We start from the raw sequence: 22,473 nt of genomic DNA, 5'->3' as shown, positions 1-22,473 counted from the left end.
TCTAGAAAATGAAGCAAACTGAAAAAAAGAGCTTTGGATAGATAATACAGAAAGTCAAATGAACAAAAGGCAGCCAACCTAAATATGATGACCTATTGGGCTAAAACTTTGACAAATTTTTGTTTTAATTTAGAAAAAACTGGCCTAACATTTGACGAAAGTCAGCGAAGATTGGTTACTGCCCTTAACAACGTAACTATGTGTTCAACAATTATGTAGCTGATCTCCTTGCTTATTTTCACAATGACTTCAAAAACTTTTAAAGCGAAAATTTCAATTAGATCAAATAACACTTAATTGGATGCCGTACATGCATGATAAAAAAGTCATTTAAGACGTCCTTGATCAAAATAATACATCTGTAAGAGCTGGAACTAACAGATACCTAGCTTGCTATTATACCATAACAATCAGCCAATATTATTAACAACTCTGCATTCCATTCTCAGAAATTATGGCACTAAAAATAAAATAGCAAATAAATGAAAACAACTTATCTAGTATTGACTGAGTTTGAAAATTCTGAATAGTATCACTGACAGAAAGTCCACAAATATTTTGGTGAAAGAGGAAAAGGTGCTGTGGATTTATTACTAGCAGTAGACAAGTTTTTATTTTGTCAATAATAAAACGATAATTGCTTTTAAATAATAAATTTTTGACTCTTAAAATGGCGAGATGAGGCCACTTTATAGTACAGCAGAGATCGAATTCACTTAAAACAAAAACTTATAAACGTTATTATACAAATTTTAAAAAAGACAAAATACTATGTCTTCATTCATAACTTTTCCCTCAATAATTATTCTTCACTCACAGCTCTAGAGAGCAGGTTCTTCACACATGACTAGACAAATATTATAGACAGGTATAAAATAAAACACACCAATTCTGCATTTCTTGTTGCTAACTGCTGGTTCTTTTCATCCAATTTTCGAACCAAAGAACTCAACTCTACATTCTTTCTCTGAAGAATCCTTAATTCTTGGTTTGCTGATTTTGAATCCTACAAAAGAAGATGAGATATTACTAACATTGCAGAATAGCATCCTGTTAAAAAATTTACATTCAAGTAAACTTGTTTAAAATTATTATTTCTTAAAATAAACCAGAAATTATTAAGCAAGCTATTTGAAAAAGCTCGAATTTAAAAGCTTAAAAAGATAATAATTTGACTTCTACCATGTTATAAAGCCTTCCCACTAGAATACATTCTTGTTTGTTGCATTCTTAGGTGAACTGTATTTTAAGACATTACAATTCAACCCTTTGGCACGAGTCCTTGTTTGCATAAATTAAGAGACATTTATATTGATATCTTGTGGTTTCTTGTGAACAAACTATTCACCTCTGGAATGTTTTATTCAAAAAGTTTATCAAAATAAATATCTATGTTAACAGGGAAGGGGAAAGTAGAAATAGCAAATTTAATGGATTGCTAATTGCATGCACTCATTACTAGTCTACTCGTAACTTCCGTATGATGTTGCAGCTAAATTGTAAAATATAGCAGTTATTGCTATACGTTTCTTTTCGTCAAGAAGAATGAGTAAAGAGTTGTATGAAAAATTTCACTCCCATAACTATTTTTTTTCTTTCACTACTTTCAGAATTCTTCTGGAGTAACTTCTCTAATTATTACTTATAAAAAAGAATTTTCAAGTAATATTTCTAATAGCGGATCTCCATACTTAACAGGTAAGTAGTAACGAATTTCTCCCCAACAACTGAGCAAATGTTTGGTGGATTTTAGGGGCCGACCATTTGACTTTTGAGGGGCTTATGGGTGATTTCAGAAAAAAAATATCCTAGAGACTGATTTCGAGGGGGAAAAGCTTGCAACAGGGTTCGTACACCACTGGTCCATCAAAATTCCAGGACTTTTCCAGGACTTTCCAGGACAATATTTACAAAAATCCAGCACCAGGAATAGCCAGGAAAACTGAAACAATCTAAACAAACCAACAAACTATGTAGCCTTTTTGCTACGTTTCTGCAAGAGCAAATATAATCCAGTAACAGCAATTACCTTCATTGTTGCTTTTCGTATCTAAATCATGTTGGTAAGGCTCAATTAAAAGAAATCCTAACTGAAAAACTGTCCACTGACAGCAACAACGAACTTAACTCCAATGTTTCTTAAAAAATACAATCTGCAGCTTCATGTCACAGTAAGTACCTACTAATGTTTAAAATTAAACCATTTAACGTGAATAAGGTATGTGTCAGTGGGGCACAACTTGTTAATGGAAAGTATAACAGTAGCAAATAAGTATACGATGTTCACACTCTAAGCTGGAACTGCTATCTAGTCAGGTGTCTTTCAACTCCTGCAGCTTCCAGTCTATTTCGCTGTCGATTTTAGAAGTCTTTGTACGCAACGTGAGAGGTCCAATTTTTGTTGAAAGTACACTTCCCAGGCATTGTTCATTCAGCTTTTAAAATCACAAAGGGCCGGAAACAATACTTTTGAGAACGTTTTGACTTGACTTAAAACAGAACGGCACCATTCTCATCCAGATACGAACAACAGAATTTTCGAACATGGGGTGCCCCGTAAAACCGCAGGGGTACCTAGAGCCCAGACTCTGACCTGTTAGGTTACGTTTGGGATTAACGACAGGTATGGTAATATGTTACACGTTCATTTGTTGCCCGCAAAAAAATTGAAAATGTGAGCGAAGAAAATTAAAAGAAACTGATTAACTGTCCTAGGAAAAGTCTAATTTTCCAGGACTTTCAAGGACCAATGCATATTTTCCAGTTTTTCCAGGCCTGGATTTTAAAATTTTAAATTTCCATGACTTTCCAGGTTTTCCAGGACCCGTGCGAAACCTGTTGCAAGGATATAGCTGGGAAAATAATATCCTGCACTGAAAAAAATATCGCTCATGACACTATATAATGCTGAAAAAAAATTTTACACCGTTATATGTCAGGGAAAAAAATTTTAACTCCAGAGGTTTGGGAAAAAAAATCGTAGCCAAACTAAATCATCCATACCCCTTCCCCTACAAAAGTCAAATGGTCAACCATATAAGGGGACTGACATCCATCAACAAAATGGCTGGCGCACGTTCATCATGGGGTGGTCTAAAGTTTTGCATTTTAAGATGGAAAATACGCGGATAAAAGACACAAATGTAAAGAGAAAGTTCAGAAGAATGCTCAGTTTCCTTTTTCCTAGTCTTCCTCGCAGCCGTTTTTCGGATGTCACGCAACGCTCTCCCAAAAGCAGCCGTTCTTTTTGGGAGCGTTGCGTGACATCCAAAAACGGCTGCGAGAGAGACTACCTTTTTGTGGACAAACGAGAGCTTTTGGCTATGAAATTGTCTTTCGAGGTATTCAACCTTGTTTTCTGCACAGCGGATCAGAGCGCTGGCTTGTTTTGAACCAACCAAGGCAGCGACGTTTCTGAAGAAACCTGAGGTACATTCTGCACTCGATGGTCAAGGAGAGGTACGTTTTTAAAAGGGAATTTTTGTATTTTTAAAGGTTTCATGGACGTTTTCTAAATTTTGACACGGGCGTGAAGGGAAAACCACAAAATGTGCATTTGAAATTGATTTTTTTTTGCTATGTTCTCAGCCGATTTAACAAGGAGTTAAAGCCAAAACACAATTCCCAACAGTGCGGGGATGAAGAAATAACATTTAACCATGAACATGCTAAAGCAACGCCTCCAGATCATAGGTACCGGTCATTGCCCTTTGTCATTGTCTGAGACTATTCATTGCCAGTAAGCACATGTCCTATCAGAGGATGATTTTTTTGCTCAGAAAAGATAAGCTGGTAAATCTTAAGCTTACGGTATTTTTATCTTACCTAGTAACCGGGTGATTTTTCAGAAAATTGAAGGTAAATCTTTCAAAAATAATTGGTTTTGACGGCAAGCGCCAAAGAAGATGTCACGCAAAATTGCGTGATCGTGCATGAGATAATAACGGACTGTTTCAGTGAGGGGAATGACATGCGATGAGTAGCAACATGTAAAGTTTTTCGGCAGTTTGATAGTTTTATGGGAACTAATTGATGTTAGCCTGTTAATCTTACTATGAATGATGCGTAATTTCTTTGCAGATGTTCGGAAAGGAGGTGATTTCTTAAAATCCTCCTGAGCGAAACAATATCGTAAACAAAATCTTTTTTTTTTCACGTTCGAACCGTCAGAGGGGCAAAGTCCAACATCTTCACGTGCAAACTGCGTATGTGACAGTTATTTTTAAAACCCTTGGGTTAACTAGATTAAGTCGTATTCTCTCACACACGAACCAGAAAAGCGGTGAATTCCAAAGCTTTCAGGTACAAACTGCGTGACAATACCATTCACAGGAAGAGTCTGATTATATGAGCCGGGCTGGCTGGCTCTACCGAAACGACTTTTATCCGGGTATGACATGGACCGGGCAAGCCCTGCGAAGCCGCTATTTTTATATAGAGATTGGAAGCAATACGCATGAGTAGTGTGTTACACCCTGTCCCGTTTCTCGCTTGGTTCTGATTTGCGGGGCTTCCCAGCAAGCGTGATTCCTAGCACCACAATACTGTGATGCCAGCTAACCGGGCTGGCTCGGTTGTCATGTAATCGCAAAGCCGATTTTTGTTGCGTTGATTTAAGGTGCCGACATCTCTGCAAAGAGAGCAAGCCCAGCTCATGTAATGAGACCCTTAGTTTTATAGCCAGAATTTACGCCCTTCCCTTTGACCTCACCGATTTTTCAAAGCAAAATCTACACACCCAAAATTTCAGCATTCACAAACATCTTCATACCCCCTTCTCCATATTAAATCCACTTTCCCTTATCCACGTTCTCTCCATACAAATATTATCAAAAATAGCCGAAAACAATACTAAACAGAAAGCCATTTAAAATAAGTACAAGTATGTTTTCAGCTAATGATAAGATCTTTCACAACCACCACTTCATTTCAACAGACTGTAACTACACTATCCCTTCATAACCAAATTACCACTCCCACAACTACCTCACTGCAACGCTTAAAATTTGTTTTCTTTCAAAAAAATATTTTTTGCTACTTCATAACAAATTTAGTTTCACTGATTAAAAAGCTACAACCATTATCTTACCAATCCACGTTCAATATAACTCCACGCCTTCCACTTTACACATCTCAACCAACCCCTAAGATATACAACGCTACTGCGCTACTCACACAGCCCTATCCACATAAAAAAATTTTACATACGCGTAGCACAACGACGCCCAAATCTACCCTCCCACAGCGTCTTGTTCTAATGAACTTCTACAACCACTAAGCATTTAACTTACTGAAAAAAGTAGCTCTTATTTAGATGTCTGTTTTAGTATGGCCTCCAGCTTGCGCTGCACCCACATGTCTCCCTTAAAGGTTTAATTTTAATTTCCTGACAAGCATCCCATAACTTTTATATGGGAGTCCCTTCGTGGGTCCAAAACCCTAGCATATCAAAATCACAGAAAATGCCTTGTTCCTGAGAATACCAATAAGTCTCCCATGGAGGGTATTTAATTTAAATTGATCCTCCTTCCCCCGGCTGAAAATTCCAGTTTAAGTTTATTCCCCCAAAGGATGGGTATGGACAATTTTTCGGAGTTGTTACACGTAGCTTTTTAACTTACAGGAGTTGCGGGTGGAGTAGCTCGCCCTTGTTCATCTCTAATGGTTGAAGACATCATCCTATCCCAAGCATCATATGTGTTGGATTTTTTCAGCATGTCATACAAGTTGTCCTTCTCTAGTCTCAGCCTCATCGAATGCCCAGCCTCCCAACCAAGCTTTTTTTCGAGTTGTTCAATTATGTTGAGTAACTGGCGAATTTCAGCCATCTGCAACAAAATTAACAGAAGAGGTTTATTGAGTACTATGGCACAAGTGCTACAACAGGGACAACTGAAAAAACCGAGACAGCGAGGACAATCAGGACAGCTCAGATAACAGGGACAACCAAGACTACAGGGACAACCAGTACAACCGGGACAACAGAGAAAACAGGGACAACCGAGAAAACTGAGACAACTAGGAAGGCTGGGACAACTGCAACAAACAAAATCACCTCGACGACCGGGACAAACAGGAACTGGGAAAACTGGACACCTAAAAAAAACCCGGCAACAAGGTCAACTGGGAACAGGACAATTGGGAAGACAGAGACAACAGGGATGACCGTGACAACCGGGCAATTGGGACAACCAGGACAACAGAGCCAACCGAAACAACTGGGACAACCTGCAATCTGCACAACCTGCAATCTGCAATGGTTGTCCCAGCTGTTCCGGATATCCCGGCTGAAAAGAGGGACAACTGGCACAACTAGGGCAACGGGAACAACAGGGAAAACCGGGAAAACTGAGAACCATAGGACAACTGGGACATCTGGGAAGACCAGGACAACCTGGAATATGTCGAAAACTGGGAAAATCTGGACAACCAGGGCAATTGGGACACCCGGGACAATTGGGGCAACAGGGACAACCAGGACAACCAAGACAAATGGGAGAACCGGAACAACAGGGACAACAAAGACAACTTAGACAACTGGGACAACCTTCAATCTGCACCAATTCTCCCAGATACTCTGGCTGTCAACCAGGACAAAAAAGGCGACAGGGAAAACAGGGACAACAGGGGAGACCGGAATAACTGAAACATCTGCAACAACCAGAAAAACAGGGACGACTAGTACAACTAAGGCAACTGGGAAGACTGGAACAACCGGGACAACTTGGACGACCGGGATGACCAGGACAACTGAGAAAACCAAGAAAAACTAGGGAGACCAGGACAACCAGGACAACCTGACAACTGGGAAGACCAGGACAACCAGGACAACAGAGATGACCAGGACAACCTCTAATCTACACCAGTTGTCCCATTTGTCCCGGATATCTGCCTGTCAACCGGGACAACCTAAACAATCAAGACAACCGGGACAATGTGCACAACCAGGAGAACCAGGTCAACTGGGAAAACTGGGAAGACCGGGACAACCAGGGCAACAGGGACACGGGTGATGACCGGGACAACAAGAACAACTGGGACAACAACAACAGGGACAACCAGGACCACAAGTGTAACAGGGACAACAGGGACAACAGGGACAACCCAGGACAACAGGGACAACCAGGAAAACCTTCAATCTGCACCAGATATCATGGCTGTCAACAACAGGGACAACAGTGACAAAAAAGACAACAGGGACAACAAGGACAACCCAGGACAACAAAGAACAGGGACAACAGAGAAAACAAGGACAAGAGGGACAAGGATAACAGGGAAGACCGGACAATAGTGACAACCAGGACAAAAGCGACAACCGCAACAACTGGGACAACTAGGATGACCAGGACAACAAAGATAAGCAGCAATCTTCACCAGTTGTCCCAGAAGTCCCAGATATCACGAAAGTCAACCGGGACAACCAGGACAACTAGGACAACCAAGAAAACCGATAAAACCAGGATAACCGGGACAAACGGGACAACCTGCAAAGTGCACTAGTTATCCCAGTTGCCCAGATATCTCAGCTGTCAACTGGGACAACAACAGGCATAACTGGGGTGATAGACACAATCAAGGAAAACAGGGACAACTGGGACAACAGGGACAACCAGGACAAACGGGACAACAGGGACACCAAGGAAAACTAGGAAGACCCGGACAACCTGGGCAACAGCGATGACTGGGACAACCAGAACAACCTGAGCAACTGGGACAATTGTGAAGACTCGGACAACAGCGAAAACCGGGCCAACCTGCAATCTGTACCAGTTGTCCCGGATATCCTGGCTGTCAACCAGGACAACAGGGGCAACAGGGGCAACAGGGACAACAGAGACAACTGTGACAACTGGGAGAACAGAGACGACAGGGATAACCAACACCGAGACAAATGGGAAGACCACGACAACCAGCAGGATGACTGGGAAGAGAAGGAAAACCGTGACAACATGGATGACCTCGACAGCCGAGAAAAACTAGGAAGACCGCAACAACCTAGACAACTGGGACAACAGGGACGACCCAGACAACCGAGACAACACTGTAGACCAGGACAACTGGGACAATTGGGACAGCCAGGACAACTGTGACAACATGGATGACCTGGACAACTGAGAAAAACTAGGAAGACCGCGACAACCGAGCAACCCGGGCAACAGGGACAACTGAGACAACCAAAACAACTGGGAAGACCTCGACAACCAGAACAGCTGGAAAGAGAGGGACAACTGGGACAACTGGGTCATGAACAGGACAACCCGAACAACCCTAACAACATGGACAACCGGACAAAAGGAAGACCACCACAACCGGGACAACTGGGATGACAGGGACAACCAAGACAACTGGGAAGATCAGGACAACCGTGACAACTGGGAAGAGAGGGACAACTGGGACAACCAGGACAACCACAATGAACAGACCAACCTGGGCAACGAAGATGACCTGGACAACCAGGACAACAGAGACCACCGGGACAACTGGGACAACTGGGAGAAAAGGGATGACCAGGACAACCGAGAAACCGAAACAACTGGGAAGATCCGGACACCTGGGACAACTAGGGATGACCAGGAAAACCGGGACAACAGAGAAGACCATGACGAAGGAAATAACCGCGACAACTGAGAAACCTGCAATTTGGCAACATTTGTCCCAGTTGTCCCAGATATCCCAGCTGTCAACTTATTTATTTAAACATAATTATTTCATTTACAAACTTTGCCCTAGGAGTAAAAGAAACTCATCAAGAGGGCTCACTTCAAAATAACATTAAATAGTTGTTAGTCAAAGCTGCAGCTAAACAACAAGGATATTTAAGGAATGCTAACAGGTGGAAAATACATATTTAGGTACTTTTATAAAATCTCATTGATTAGGATATCAAAGACTGGACATAAGAAAATAAATCAATATTTTACTCTGGAGACAATAAGGGTGATCCAAACAGAAAAACTGATACAATTTGTGCTTTAGACATAGAAGACCACCTGTCAGCAAATACGCGAGCAGCAGAGGAGAGCAGGTCAGTTCGAGGGGCAGAATAAAGTGGGCATTCAAAAAAAAAGTGCTTAACTGTCTTGTGGCGCAAACCACTAAAAACAAACTGGGCTTTCTCTACAACCTATTTTAAAAAGACAATAGTTAAGCACACAAGTGTCTAAATGTAAACGAGTGTGGAAAATTGCATTAAATCTATCAATAACAAAATCATAACTAGGCACATTGTAAAAGGAAAATAACAACATGTCAAAACTAATGTCATTCCATTAGGTAGTAGCAGAGGGTAAAAAGGTCTATTACAATGCTCAGTGCGGCTTGCGAGAAGAGAGTAGTTTGATGCCATTTGTAAGGACAACCAAGGTAACTGGGACAACAGCGACGACTGGGACGACCGGGACAACAAGGACAACCAAGACAGAACTTCAGGAGCGAGGAGTACTTGTAGTGGAAATTCCTGCCTCAACAGCTGAAATGGTTTTAACATTGTCCAAACTTCGAAAGAGATAAAACCAATGATGTAGGAAAATTTCATAATGCATACATAATTCACATTTCAAAATTCATGATCACATGCTTTTGATTTCCATTCCATTTTCGGTATTAAGACCATTTTGGTTGTTTGACATTATATTAATTCAATTGTATATTATGGCAGACATGGACTCTACACTCGATGACAGTTATGTTGATTATTTACTAGCAGTAATTGCTAAGTTGAATCAAGAGGCTGATCACATATCTGTTGCAAAAACTGCAGGTCCCTGTGCTGGGTTTCTATTTAATCGTGTGGAAACAAATTAAACGGAGGCAGTGTACTTCAGGCAAGGTGAGCATAAGAAAATGTAAGCACACTACACTAACATTATACACGTCTAAGTGTGTCTGCATCATAACTTTCATTTTTTCCAGGTTTAGATCCATCCGGCAAAACCATTCTTTCAACTGGACAGGAGATTTCAAAGATTTCTACAATTGCCTGTTCAAACTTCATGTTACGGCGAATATTTTTTCTGTTTTACTACACTCGAGGCGGTTAAAGTCACTCCTGATCTTCTGCTTTGACATTTTGAACCTTAAACTATTCAATTTTCAAATCACTGAAGGGAAAGAAAATATGTAAGTTAATGCGAACTTGAAATAGCAACTCGTAATTCATGCAAGTACAGTATGTGGGGAGAGAACGCTATCCGAACTTTCAGGGTTTGTTTATAACAAAGGTCATCAAAAGTCACATGAAACTAAACGTGAAATCTGACGCTCAGAAGGTGAATTGGGACAACCCGTGTAACTGGGGTGAAAGGGAAAACCAGGACAACCAGGAACACCGAAACAACTAAGAAGACCAGGACAACCATAACAACCGCGACAACTGGGAAGACCAGAATACTCTGGAACATTAGGACAACCAGGACAATCTGGACACCCGAGACAACCAGGGCAACCAGGACAACAGGGACGACAGCGACAACCACGACAACTTGCAATCTGCACCAGTTGTCCCAGATATCCCAGCTGTTAACTAGGACAACTGGGATGACTGGGACAACCGAGACAACCAGGACAGCTGGGAAGACCATGACAACCGCGACAACTGGGACAACCGGGACAACAAGGACAACTGAGACAACTGGGACAACCTGCAATCTTCCCAAGTTGTCCAGGTTGTTCTGGTCGTTGCGGTCTTGCCAGTTGCCCCGGTTTTCCTGGTTAGTCCAGTTGTCCTGGTTGTCCCAGTTGTCCCGGTCTTCCCAGTTTTTCAGGGAATGCTAATAAAGCGTTATCATTATTACATGTATTATTTTTATTTTCATTATATTTAACTGAACAAGAGCACGCTTAGCTTGGACACCCTTCCTACATACAAACAGGTCCAAAGATACCATAAACTTCATTACATTTTATTCAACATTTTTTTATTAAGATGTACAGGTTGTGTTTATAATAGGAAACAAATGTTGAATAAAATGTAATGAAGCTGATCTGCCAAAAAAATCAAAAGTTTTGAACTTGAACTTTGACAGCCTTGCATGTGCACTTAAAACACAATATTTACACAAAAAGATAAATAGATCACCCATTATGCACAGTAACCAAAAGTGGGAAACACAATCTTTACACAAAAAGATAACATGAGTACATGTACCCTTCATGTATAGTGTAATCAAAAATGGGAAACTGTGGGTAGTAGAGATAGAGATGAGACATTCTTCCCGACCTCAGTGATATTGAACAAAAACAAAGAAAATGAAAAGTATTAATTGACCCATAATGAATGTATTGTACATTTCGAAGAGTAGTTTTATGAATTGCACTGTTAGAAGATTTTTAAAAGTTTATATTAAATTTTATGATGGATCTTTTAAAGATTTATGGACAGAAAACGTCTGTCTGGACATTTTCGAGGAACAGATAAAATTAACTTGAAGATCAGAAACGTACAGCTACAAACAAACCTATTATAAAGTGTTTTAAAACTCAAGTGCAGCTTGTATTGTTCCGCTGAATCGAAGGAAATAACTGTAACTGGAGCTTTATCATTTGTATCTCACATTGAGATTAGAAAAATTAAACACAAATTATGCTCATATATATTAGACACATTGAATCTTAATTTGTGCTTTGAAAAGTTTATTAAGGTTCAATTAAGCTTTGGCTTACCTGTTGCCTGCTTTCTTGCCATGAATTTCTTTTAAATTTCTCCAGTTCTGCTTCATGCTCATGGTGAATTCTACGGAAATCATCTATTTTTCTTTTATCAGCATCTTGAACAAGTTTAAGCGTTTCTTCCAGCTCCCTTTTCTGCCGCTGTAAGTCTGCAATGTCTTGTTCTAATCTCCCGCGTTCCTTTTCAAATTCCCGTTTAGTGTCCTCACGGGATTCGTTCCGAAGCTCGCTTCGAAGCTTCGATCTCATCTCTTCTTTTTCCTTCGTCCATGCCTGCTGGGCCGTCTTGAAGGCTTCGTCCTTTTGCCTTATAATTTGAATAATGTCTTTTTCTTTCTCTTTATGCAATTGCTCCCTCAATGACGTGAGTTCATTCATCTTTTCTTTCATCAGTTTCGATTTCAAATCTGCTTGCATAGCGGCGGCTTTCCTCTGCTCTTCGTCGCGAACTTGTCTGATCTCAAACACCTTGTCTCTTTGCAAGTTCTTGGAGTTTATTCTCTCTTTTTCTAACTCCTTGTTTAGTTGAACAATTCTTCTTCTCATATCCTCCATGGTTGATTTTGTTGACGCATTTAACACTGGAAGATTTGACTCATTTGCTGTGGTCTGTGCTGTGTATAGTGGTTGTGAACTTGCTCGCCTTAGATCAACCACTTTCTCGCCTTCTGGTGCAAGATTTTTCCATGACTAACTCCTGCTCATTTTTAACTTACCGAAGCTTGGTTTCTTGGAATGCTTTATTTACACTCGTCTTATATACGTTAATCACTCATCCATACTTGAAATTGCCACGCATTCTTGAGGTCTTAGTTCACGCCTCGTGCCCATCTTCATAACAACGCGTAAACATAAGACCTACATGCAACCACGACATCTTCCCTTAAAAGAAATGTCATGTGACAAATTCCATCAGTCCTCCTAAATTTTCTCCAATCTGAATTGATGCCTATTTAAAGTTAATTCTTTTCGGTTGTAAAAATTAGGAATATGTTATGGTTTTAGCTTCCACACAGCACATTCACATGGACTGCACTGTACAGGTAATATACATGCATAATTTATCGAAAATTATTTCTGTCACGCTTCTGAGGCTAATTTATGCAATGTACATGGTCCAACCGGACAGAGAACCGTAGAGGGCTATATGGTTCAGTTATAGACTTGTCCCAATAACATTAGGGCTTGAAAAATCGGATCAATTTAGGTTTCTGGGAAACTGCCCACCTACCCCTCCCCTACGCCATAATTTTGCCCTAAGTGAGAAGTAAGTGTTAACAGTAATGTTAGCTTAGGGGAAGGGGTAGGTGGGACTCCTAAACTAGATGCGCAACAGGAGCTGTATTAACCTGCTATCAGGCGTACTTCAGGGGGTCCTTCTTCCTTTTTCAATTTGGGTTCTTTTGGAGCCGAGAGAAAAAGAAAAAGTTTCTTTTTTTCTTTGCCCGTCGTTCTCACCACCCCTTCCTCAGAAAAGAATGCCTAATGGCAGGTTAGAGCTGCACTGAGGAGTTTTACATGGTTGCATTTTTTTTTTATGCAAACCAAAAACATGACAAAGTTTACAGCTGATAGACATAGGTATACTCTCTTTTTCTTCAGATTTTAAGTCTGAGGGCAGATCACGCACTCAAGTAGATTAAGGCCTGGTTCTTTACAAATTCCTCAGAATTTTAAAGGGGGGTGGTCTAATGTAAAGTTTTTTTAAAGATATCCCAGGTCTAATAAATTAAGGCTAATGATAACTACGAAATCTTCAACTTTCATTTTAAAAATTGTTTATAACTGCATCACGTGACCAGCCACGCCCTGTTTTATCGAGAAATCCTTTGGGTCGAAATGCCGACTACGTAGAAAGCAAACCGTTTTCCTTTTGTAGGTCCAAACAGTGGCTACTGATAGTCGTCTTGTAAAAACGGGTGGAATGAAACGAAGTCATTTAACGTCTTTCTCCTAACGAAAATTTTATTCAGAGGAGGACTGGCACTAGTCAATGAACACCAATTGCACCTACAAATTGTAAAGATTCCAACCATTCCAGGCTGATTTCGTAGACACTTTGTAGGGTCAAAGTTTTGATACAGAGAAACTGGAGTTACACGTTTAGGAAGTGGTGGGCATCGTTAATTGAAATTTATGAACAGAAGAGGGCGTGGTCGATCACGTGACGAGGTAATTTGGATTTTTTTTTCAAGTTTTTGTTAAGGTTAGTTTACTTTACCACCTGTTTTTCAAGGAGGATGTCTTTAACAATAGTTTTTGGAAAATTTGCATAAAAATCGCAAATCACGTAGAACCAGGCCTTAATCTCTTGAGCACGCGCGTTCCTCTCCTGTAAATTTTCCTTAGCTAGCCTTAGTCTTAATTTCATATCAGTTTTGCACGAATTGTCCCGCCTCAAATAGCCTTACTAGCCGTGGGGAATGCTTCTGTAATATTATCTGTTTATTAATAAAATTTGTTGCTGTTGTTGTTGTTTTTAAGGGAATAGAGAAACCTAAAACATCATACCCGAAAGTACCGCGAAAAACCCCTGTGACAGTTTATCAGAAGTACCAAGGAAATTAAGGACTCGAAGTCGTGGGACGGAATGGCTTAAGAGAGGGGAAGCTCAAAAGGAAAGTGAAGCATTATATTTCTCATCGGGCCGCACAAGACCAGGCAGCTGACCAGGCTTTGCGAGCAAACAGTGTAAAGAAGCTAATTGAAAATCGATTCAAAACTGATGTCCGGCATGCAGAATGTGTGGAGAAAGAGTAGAGGTGAGCCCTCTAGAAGCAGAATGCATTGCACTTGCACAGAAACACAATATAAGTCATGGAGACGGGCACGATAAGACCGCCCAGGTTATCCGTTGGGATCTTAGCGAGAAATGTGACTTTGAAAGGACAGCAAACTGGTTTTACAAGAAACCTGATCCAGTCTGTGATTCTGAGAAGTACAAACTGTTATCGGATTATGATTTTAAGATCCAAACAGACCATCACATTGAACACAACAAGCCCGATATTAATAAGGAGGATACGAATCCGGTGCATTATATTTGATGTTGCCGTCCCATTCGACACCAGATAGTAAGCAAGGAAAGAGTCAAAGAGGGAAGATCGATAATTACTGTGACATGACTCATACGAGATCAAACCAATTTGGAACTGTCGTTCATTTCAAGTCATTCCAATAGTAGTTGGTGCACTGGGAACAGTTTCGAAAGGACCGAGAAAGGATTTGAAATGCGGCTGAGACAGTTTTTACAACGAATAACCTAACTTGCTGCGGTCAGGAAGGATTCTGCGAAGTCCTGGACACTAGATTATATTGAGGATTGAATGACGGTACCAGGGGTACGGATAAGTATCCTAGGCCACAGGCTGTGACCCGATACTCAGTAACATTTCATGCATTATGTAATCATCGTCATCATCATCATCATTATTTCTATGGCGCAATTTCTACTAATAAACCAATTGCGCTTAGTAAATTTACTAAAATACACACAATGTATATAAAAATTGCATCATATTTAATATTTAGGAACAAATTTTAAGTGAAAAAGATCAAAAATCTAATGTGAAAAAAGTCAAAAGGAGGGACTATATGAATACGGAAAAGTCTCAACTCTACTAATCTTAAAATAAGTTAAGCTTGCATTAGTACCGATTGTCTGGTTGTCCACTCTATCCTCTCTGTTTCTCTCATTTATCACTAAGCCGCCAAAATCTGTAACATGTTAGCGTTTAAACGGTTACCAGGAGACCCATAACCTGCGGTTCCCCCTCCAAGGGCGCTCAAGTCCCAGAGGGGTAGTCCGTATTTCAAGTGGCGGGGATGAACGAAACAGGAGCAAAAATTAACCCCCCCCCCCCCCCCCCCCCCGCAAAGAACTAGGGTTTTTCCAACAAACCCACAAAAATTCCTGGACCAAAAGTTACCCCCCAAAACAACCTCGTCCCCAGGGCGCTTTTCCCTGGCTTTGGAGGTGAGGAGGGAAAGGCCTTTTCCTTTTCCCGCCTCACCTCCAAAGCCAGGGAAAAGCGCAATGGGGACGAGGTTGCCCCAAAAAAATCCTATGCCGAATTTTCGAGGATTAAAAATTTCCAGAGGGCATTAAAGTTTGGTTGTACTTTATTCGCAGAACTGCTCGGCTGGGATAGGCGGGCACTACCACGAATCATTTGATTGTTTTTAAAAACCCTTACTTACACCAAGCCACCAAACAAAATAAATGCCAAACTTTCCTACCCCAAAAAATTCCGGAGTCGAAAATTTCAAACCCCAAAAAATCCTTCGATCATTCCCATCATTAGAAATCCAGACTACCCCGCCCCACTGGGCGCAAGTGAAGTTTGGGTAGAGGTGCGCTAAAACCAAGCATTGTTCAGCGACAGGTCCAATAAGGGAGTACCAATCCCCCCCCCTCCCCCCGCTCCCCGACGGGCCTGACCGTGGGTGGACGGTAGATTATTCGATAGAACTTCCAAATCTTGCGACTTCCGACTTCCGTTGCGAGCTATTGCACGTGATAACATCTGTATTTCTGATTGGCTACACAATGTATGTAAACAAGGTCCAAAGAAGAGCGTAAAAGGAAAATTTTCATTGACGACGAAGAGAAACTGTAGGTGTTGCTGTCCTTTTTTTCCATTTTAAAAAAGGTTTTGCCGTTTATTCCAGAGCAGTGATGTCTAACACAGTAAATGGAGGAAGTCACAGCTCCACTGAGTCTTTAAATGGCGAGTGTAAACATTCTAAACCGCGCTTTCGAGGAGATTTTGTCTTTTGTTATCGCTTCGTTAAATAATATTAGCAGCTTAACTCTCGCTCATGTCCGCTGTCTTTTCTTCTTTCGTACAGGGTCGTGGGTGAAATTAGACGGTTCGTTTAGAAACGGCAATGGAGCTCAACATTCTCCAGTGATTTCCGAGGACGGTGCTGTGGAAGATCTACTTGCCGAAGCTGTCGAGGAGCAATCGAAGCAAGGATCAAGGTAACTGATTACAAAGCGCTGGGATGTGGTTTGAAAACTGTTGATTGTATTTCTAAGCGGATGTTGATTTAAAGAATACTTTTGTTAATAACGATATGACTAACGTTTCTCTTTTTCATTAAAAGCGGTGAGAAAAGTCCATTTGGTTCACCGCGAGGCGAAGAATGTGCACAAGGACTTCTAAGAACAGTGAGTAAGCCTTTGTTTGTCGCATACTAGATTTTTCATGTCGCGCGATGTAAGCTTAGGCTTAAGCTTATATTTGAAAACGCTTTGCCGTATAAAAGACCAATTTATTTACTTAAAGTCCTCACTAAAATTGTTCTGTGATTAATGGATTAAAGCCATCTTTGACAGCAATATAAATGTATGGAAAGAGGGGATATTAGTTGCGTGTGTAATGATCCTCTGCATTGTCGGCCTATAAAAAGTATGCACGAAAATATTACACGTTACTTGAATGGCACTCAAAGGCCTTCTGATATGATCTCTCGTAAATTATCTTGGAGTTGTGTATTCGGATTTCGATTGATTGAACTGAGATTTTTTTTTAAGGTTTTTAAATTTCATTGCATGGGATAGAAACGGGATTGGCGGAGGGTCGCCGTGTGGGCCGGGGTACAGTACATCAAAAACCAGGTTCGTCAGTCACCCCAGCTTAGCTGAAATTGTTACATGGAATCCGGAGCAGTTGGACCAAACCTTTAGAAATATGTTTTACAGCCCTGCCATATCATAATTGGCAGTAAAGAACTTGCATGTCATATTTTGTTCATGTGCTTGCTGTAAATATTGGGTCTGCTTTGTTTAAAAGTCAATAAAATGATTCAGTGGTGAATTATGACATTTTTTTTCTTCAAAGGCCCTTTGTTAGGTCACTCTTTTAAGTTATGACCCAGTTTTGGATAAAGCAGTTCTCTTAAGGTTATTGAACCTTGACCCTTTTACTGAACAGTAAGAGCACAAAAAAAATACCCAACTGTCCCCATGACCAAGTGTTAGGTGTGATAAAAATTGAAGACCCCAGACGGGTTTCTGAAAGCCTGATTAGCTGATCCAGGAATAACACTTTTAATTTATTCACCATTTTCACATACATCAGGCTATAACACCTTGTTTACCCTCCCCCCCCCCCCAAAAAAAAAAAACGAAAAAAAAATTGTATAACCATTAATGTCTGATTTCTCTGGGGATAACTGTAAGAACAATGGTTATGCAAAATTTTGCAGAGTAAACAAGATGCATTATGGCCTATGTGAAAATGGTGAATGTGAGATTGTATTTACTTTACTATGCATTAACACTTTTAATATTGTGTGGTGCTCAACTGGATCTTGGAGTTGAGGATCATCAATATTTTTATTTCAGCTCCGTGCCTGTTTGGCAAGTTTAAAACAAGATCATTTGCTTAAAATTTAGCTTAACCCTTGCGATAAAAATAACCATCTTTTGAGGAACTGTTCCTTCACCTTCAATGACTACCTGGCATGGAATGTTCCCCTTTCAAGGCAGAGAGGGTATTAGAACCATTACTTTGTTATACCCTCTACAGGTGCATGAACATTGACCTGGCCACTGAGGCATGTAACTGGTCTTACTCTCCTAACAGCGCAATATGCTATTTGATTTGTCATGCAAAGATGCTCCCAAATGTGTAGTAAAATCTTTCAACACCTTCCAATTCCTAGCATTTTTTATCCTTGCAATATCATTTTTTATATATATTCCAGGCTGATCAAGTTCTTCCTCAGGAACAAAACACTGATTGGATCTGGGAGTGGTCCAGTCGAATTGAGGTTCAACCTCAAAAGTAAGAACTTTACATTGCATCTCATTGTGCATCAGTTGAGATACTAAGGGCATTTTCCATTTACCAGAACTGATTGGCCAGTCTATTCCTGCCATAATGGGAATTTCACTTTTAATCAAAACTATCTAGCTAGATCAGTCAAATCCTTAATAGTATGCACAAAGTGGATGCATGGTTTTTCAGCAAAAACGCTGGGAAAAAGCCGATTTCATTTGCTAATGGACTGGTCCGGCTAGCGAATTCTGATGGATGGAAAGCAACCTGAGAAATACTGTAAGATTATATGCCTCAGTGTTAATTTATTGCTTTTAATAATTTTATTGTATTTTAATTGGAAGTCAGTATATTATTATTACTTTATATTAAAATAATAAAATATTACTGTCTCCCAATAATATTTAAGTCAGAGATGTCTTTAAGTAACCCGTAACACCTGTAACAGCTGAGCTCATACGATATTATGAGTGGAAAAGTTATAAAGTGGAAAGTTAAAGATGTCCACACTACTATTTTTTTTTTTTTGGTGAGATGTTATGGGTGAATCTTCAGTTGCTACAGCTGCTTCAAGAAGTAATGACTGAGCCCTGACAATGAAATTAAAGTTCATAGTAAAGTTTTATTAGTTATAATGACTGCATTTATTTCATCATATGGCTTTGAGGAATGATTGTTATTATTGAAAACTAAATAGGGAGTGGAAGATGCAACATCCAAGAAAAAAATCCAAACCGCGTGGCACCCCTCTCAGCATCAGAGGCACAAAGGTTATGAAAAGGTACCAGTAATTTTTACAAAACTAAGTGTTGCAATATAACACTACATGAGAAATTTCTGCAAATTGATTGGCTTAGAGCAGTGGTTTTTCGGCTTAACTTGAAATACCTACATGTGAAAATTACAAACCTTTGTGGGTTGTAGTATAAACAAATAATAGCATGATTTGTACGTGATATTTGGCAAAAATACCAGCCGTGATATTTCAAAATTGTCTCAAATTTCATATAACAATTTCGGAATATCACTCGTGGTATTTATGCCAAATATGACTACAAATCATGGTATTACCTGTGCTAATTATTGTAATATAATTATTATGTGCAGCATGAGAAAAAAACAAGCTGTGATTTATTTATTTGTGTTATGTACCTATTAATTTTTTTGTAGCAGCACTGAGCTAATGAACATCAATTTCTACATTGTTGTACCTGCTCTTGTGGTATCACATCTCATTGCCTTTGGAATTGGGTAAGTTATGTGTAACTTCATTTTCTGTTCTGGTCGAAGCACCGTTAAGGCGGTAATTGTCTGGCAGATTTGTTGATAGCCCACAAGTGGTATTTTTGTAGCTCTCTTTGTATAACTTATAATATCGTAGGTGACGAATTACTCCTTAATTTTGGGGCCAAATTTCAGCATTAATTTGTAATTTCACATGTGAAATTACCAAATTGCCATGGCAACCCTTCCGTCCGTCTCAGTGTCAAGATGGTGACAAAGTTTTAAAATGCAGTGAATGAAGATGTCAGGGCACAAAATACGCTTTACAAAACCTGAACACACAAGAGAACATCAAGAAGGATTCTAACAGGTATTTTGCCGAAAAAGTTTGAAAAATTCTCAACTTTATAAGCCAAATTTAAGGTCTAAACATTTGAGAGAGTGGAGTTCTCGATCGATACGATCCAGGATAAACATGTCAAAGATCCAAGATTGCTAACGTACTTCGTCACCCATGATATTAATAGGTAATCAAATGGTATACTCGTGAAATTATTCCCTAATTTCACTCGTCACCATTTGATTACACATACTAATTATATGCCTACTTGGTCTAAAACAATAGCTACACTTGTAAATTACACTTGTAAAAGTTTAATTAGCATATTGAACCAGGCATAAATCTCCTGATTCCCTGTACATCTACACTGTGTATGTATACTGGTCACCACTTAATTAATGACCACAATTTGTTTCATTATTTGTTTCGCAGAGTTTACGTTGGACGGCGCATGGTTCAAGTTGATCTATGATGACAGTAACAAAATACCAAATGAAAGGCTGTGGACAAAAAAGTTCCCTCATCTGCTGAGCTGCTAAATTGAAAACTGCTTTTAAATTGGATTGCATGTGTTTTACATACAATGTAATCAACTAGCTCAACAAACAAGCTGAAGTGTATATTTTCAAGACATATTATATAATTATTGAGTTTTTAATAATTTAAAGGGGCTCACAATAACATTATTTAGAGTAAACATCCAAAAATTAAAAAATGGTCTCCTAAATTATATTTCTTCACCTACACTGCATTAGCTAATTTTTTCTTTGTTTGTTTTCACATTAACATTTTAAACTTAATTTCACTTAAATTTTAATAAAACCCTGCTCTCCAGGAATTAAGTCAATAATTTTATTAATGGTCTTCTCCAATAGAAAGGAGGCTGTACATGCATGAGTACAAATAACTGCAATGATCTGATCTTGCAGAGTGAAATAACTTGTACCTCTTGGGTATGTTGTGTGTCTGAAGTACTCATCAACTAAGTTTGTGGGTTATGTCTTAGTTTTTCTTTTTGGCCCGAGTTTCAAAGCTGTCAAACCTTTAATCTCATTATTTTCTGGGTGGTTCATTGACAAAAGGGTATTAAGTTATTTAATATAATGTTTTTGAAAATTAATTTAATGTTTGTTTAAAATATATATCAGGAAAGGTTACAGCAGTCCATATGGGTTAAAGATGCCGTACACTGCACGCTCAATTACCAGCTGCTGTTCAGGAAAATTTTAGCCCACGCTTATCCTCCTGAAATAGTCTCTTCGGTAAGGATCAAAGACCAGACCCGGAAGATGGCAGAGATTGATGAGCCTACCCTACACTAATATGTTAATGAATATCAAACATTTGCCTGGCTCACGCGCGTTTTTCAGTCACACGCCTGATATCCCTTCCTTTAGCTTCCCTTTGTAAAGCCCGGAGCCCTTGCTAATAAAAAAAATAACGACTCAGGAACATCTTGGGTTGCATCCAACATCGAGATATTCATGCAACTGACTCATGGTACTGCAAAAAAACTTGGAACATTATGGCCTTGATAAACCAAGAATACATGTACTGTAAGCAGATAAGGCCGTCTGTTGGGAGAGCTAAAAAATGCTAGAGAAGCAGTTACTCTCTCACGTTACGTTTTAGTGATGCTAAATGGTTTTCAAGATCAATATGTCTCTAATTAGTCATAAACTTTAAGAACATTATGCACTGACATTTCTGATATTTTACTTTTATTTGTTAAAATTACTAAAAGTTAGTAACTACAGTGTGAGTGGATTCTTCACTTAATATATAGAGGGCCCAAAATGGATTTTAAAAACAAGGTGTTAATACAATTATAGGTACTGCAATAATAATAATAATATTTTATTAAAGATCAAAATCAAAGCTTCTGTAAAAACTATTATAATACTAGAAAATGTGTTTCTTTTCTTGCTAGGTTAATGTAATATAGTTGCTGTGCTGCAGTTTTCAGATTGTACTTAATATAAAATCCATGTATGTTTATGAAAGTGGTCGATTGTGTGTCATTAAATTTTATTACATAGCACTTGTGTGATTTTTTAGCTTATTTCCTAAGCTAAAAGGATTATTAGTTTTTGAAGATCTCCACATGATCATAATGGAAACAATTTTGTCTTCTCAAGCTAAAAAACCTCTTTTATTCAAGCTGTAAATAACAGTGGTTAAGGAATTGAGGAACTAGATTAATGACTAGTGCTGAATTATTTAGAGAATTCCATCAAAAAATATACCAAAGTCTTGTTAAAATATCAATCAATTAAATTTTTTGTTCTATTGATCTTTAGATTTGTGCAGTGGACATACTATTACTAACACCTAATAAAAACTTCTACTACTGCTACTACTACCAATAATAACAATTTTCTGTGATGATAATTAAGGTACATGTATGTAAACTCACAATACTTTTTACCATAACAACATTGCCCTAATTCCATT

The 22,473-nt window shown here is 39.2% G+C and overlaps 3 protein-coding genes across 4 annotated transcripts in view; 1 reads left to right on the top strand and 2 right to left on the bottom strand.

The window, feature by feature from the left end:
• The window catches only part of LOC140934536 (uncharacterized), a 77,002-nt gene extending 64,630 nt beyond the window's left edge, over nt 1-12,372 (bottom strand). Inside the window, 3 exon segments of the mRNA XM_073384143.1 lie at nt 887-1,006; nt 5,622-5,828; nt 11,662-12,372. Coding sequence (XP_073240244.1) covers nt 887-1,006; nt 5,622-5,828; nt 11,662-12,372 — 1,038 coding nt within the window.
• A 3,865-nt stretch (nt 12,373-16,237) lies between these two features.
• Nucleotides 16,238-21,876, top strand: LOC140933306 (BCL2/adenovirus E1B 19 kDa protein-interacting protein 3-like). Of its 2 annotated transcripts, none has more exons than XM_073382840.1 (7): nt 16,238-16,397; nt 16,519-16,651; nt 16,777-16,840; nt 18,382-18,461; nt 19,153-19,236; nt 19,629-19,706; nt 20,452-21,876. In XM_073382840.1, exons 1-7 carry the CDS (start codon nt 16,346-16,348, stop codon nt 20,489-20,491), a joined length of 531 nt encoding a protein of 176 aa, XP_073238941.1. In that variant the 5' UTR covers nt 16,238-16,345; the 3' UTR covers nt 20,492-21,876. The 2 variants fall into 2 exon arrangements, with proteins under 2 accessions (XP_073238941.1, XP_073238940.1); XM_073382839.1 differs by having other exon boundaries at nt 19,626-19,706.
• A 3-nt stretch (nt 21,877-21,879) lies between these two features.
• LOC140933305 (sideroflexin-2-like) overlaps nt 21,880-22,473 on the bottom strand; it is a 13,537-nt gene continuing 12,943 nt past the window's right edge. The window contains exon 11 of the mRNA XM_073382838.1: nt 21,880-22,473. This exon is cut by the window's right edge and continues 2,241 nt beyond it. The gene's annotated coding sequence lies outside the window, so the exon portion shown is untranslated.

Source organism: Porites lutea, chromosome 4, assembly GCF_958299795.1.
Source record: "Porites lutea chromosome 4, jaPorLute2.1, whole genome shotgun sequence".
Taxonomy (NCBI): Eukaryota; Metazoa; Cnidaria; class Anthozoa; order Scleractinia; family Poritidae; genus Porites; species Porites lutea.
Note: the sequence above shows the minus strand (reverse complement) of the source record. Positions and strands in the feature narration are given on the sequence as shown.

What these genes read in the sequence shown, in the direction of transcription:
- LOC140933306 (XM_073382839.1), top strand. Translation starts at nt 16,346, where the DNA reads ATGTCTAACACAGTAAATGGAGGAAGTCACAGCTCCACTGAGTCTTTA. An exon ending in CTCCACTGAGTCTTTAAATG is followed by an intron (nt 16,398 to 16,518) that starts GCGAGTGTAAAC and finishes TCTTTCGTACAG; the next exon opens with GGTCGTGGGTGAAATTAGAC. An exon ending in CACAAGGACTTCTAAGAACA is followed by an intron (nt 16,841 to 18,381) that starts GTGAGTAAGCCT and finishes TATATATTCCAG; the next exon opens with GCTGATCAAGTTCTTCCTCA.